Below are 722 nucleotides of genomic sequence, written 5' to 3'. Positions count from 1 at the left end.
AGTACCTCACGACGTCTCACAACAAAGGAGATAGCAGGCAAGGCTCGCCAATGCTACCATCGACTTGTAAGGGGAGAGCTTCCCATCACGGACAAAAACGAGCCCTCCCATGATAGCTTTACCCATTGTCATGAACACAACCTTATTTGCCTTTGTGCCATGATAACAACCAACAAGTTCCTGCTCAAATTGCTTGACCATCGTAATAGTGGAGGCCTCTGTCCAGTGTGCCCTGGAGACAAGTTCCCCCCCACAGCCACTTTGCTTGTATCAGTATCTTAGTAAGGCCTATCCTGGTGAGTCCTAACCTACCGCCAAATGAACCGGATTGACTACAACAGCTACAGAATCGGGATGACTACCACGGCATATAGACTCTCTACGAACATCTATGGAGTTTTTTCATGAACAGCGGGCACCAATTTATCTCCATCCAGTACTGGTCGTTAGATTGATATTCCTCATGCCCCGTCTCATTACTCTACTGAAGTACTATTTCCAGGTTTCAGCACAAATACACGAAATCTTCGAAACTTCTGGTATTTCCTATGATACTGCCCACTATGGCTAACCAGGGTATTGCAAATACATCAGTTGTGCGGTGTGGTATCGGGTAGCCTCCAACTTCGCTCCAAAACAGAATTGAGGATGATATCAACCTCACCACTCTTGGTATCCCGTTTAATAGTACTCAGGCTGACCCAGTCCATATCACCACTACG

The 722-nt window shown here is 46.5% G+C and overlaps 1 protein-coding gene across 1 annotated transcript; it reads right to left on the bottom strand.

Moving 5' to 3' along the window:
* Nucleotides 1-590: 590 nt before the first annotated feature.
* SARC_12306 (hypothetical protein) lies at nucleotides 591-721 on the bottom strand (the record flags this gene model as incomplete). Its single annotated transcript, XM_014293588.1, has 1 exon — nucleotides 591-721. A coding segment is annotated over one exon (131 nt), but the record flags the coding sequence as incomplete, so codon positions are not given.
* Nucleotide 722: the final 1 nt, after the last annotated feature.

The sequence above is a fragment of the Sphaeroforma arctica genome, assembly GCF_001186125.1.
Source record: "Sphaeroforma arctica JP610 unplaced genomic scaffold supercont1.2211, whole genome shotgun sequence".
Classification (NCBI taxonomy): Eukaryota; class Ichthyosporea; order Ichthyophonida; genus Sphaeroforma; species Sphaeroforma arctica.
This window is presented reverse-complemented; position numbering and strand designations above follow the sequence as displayed.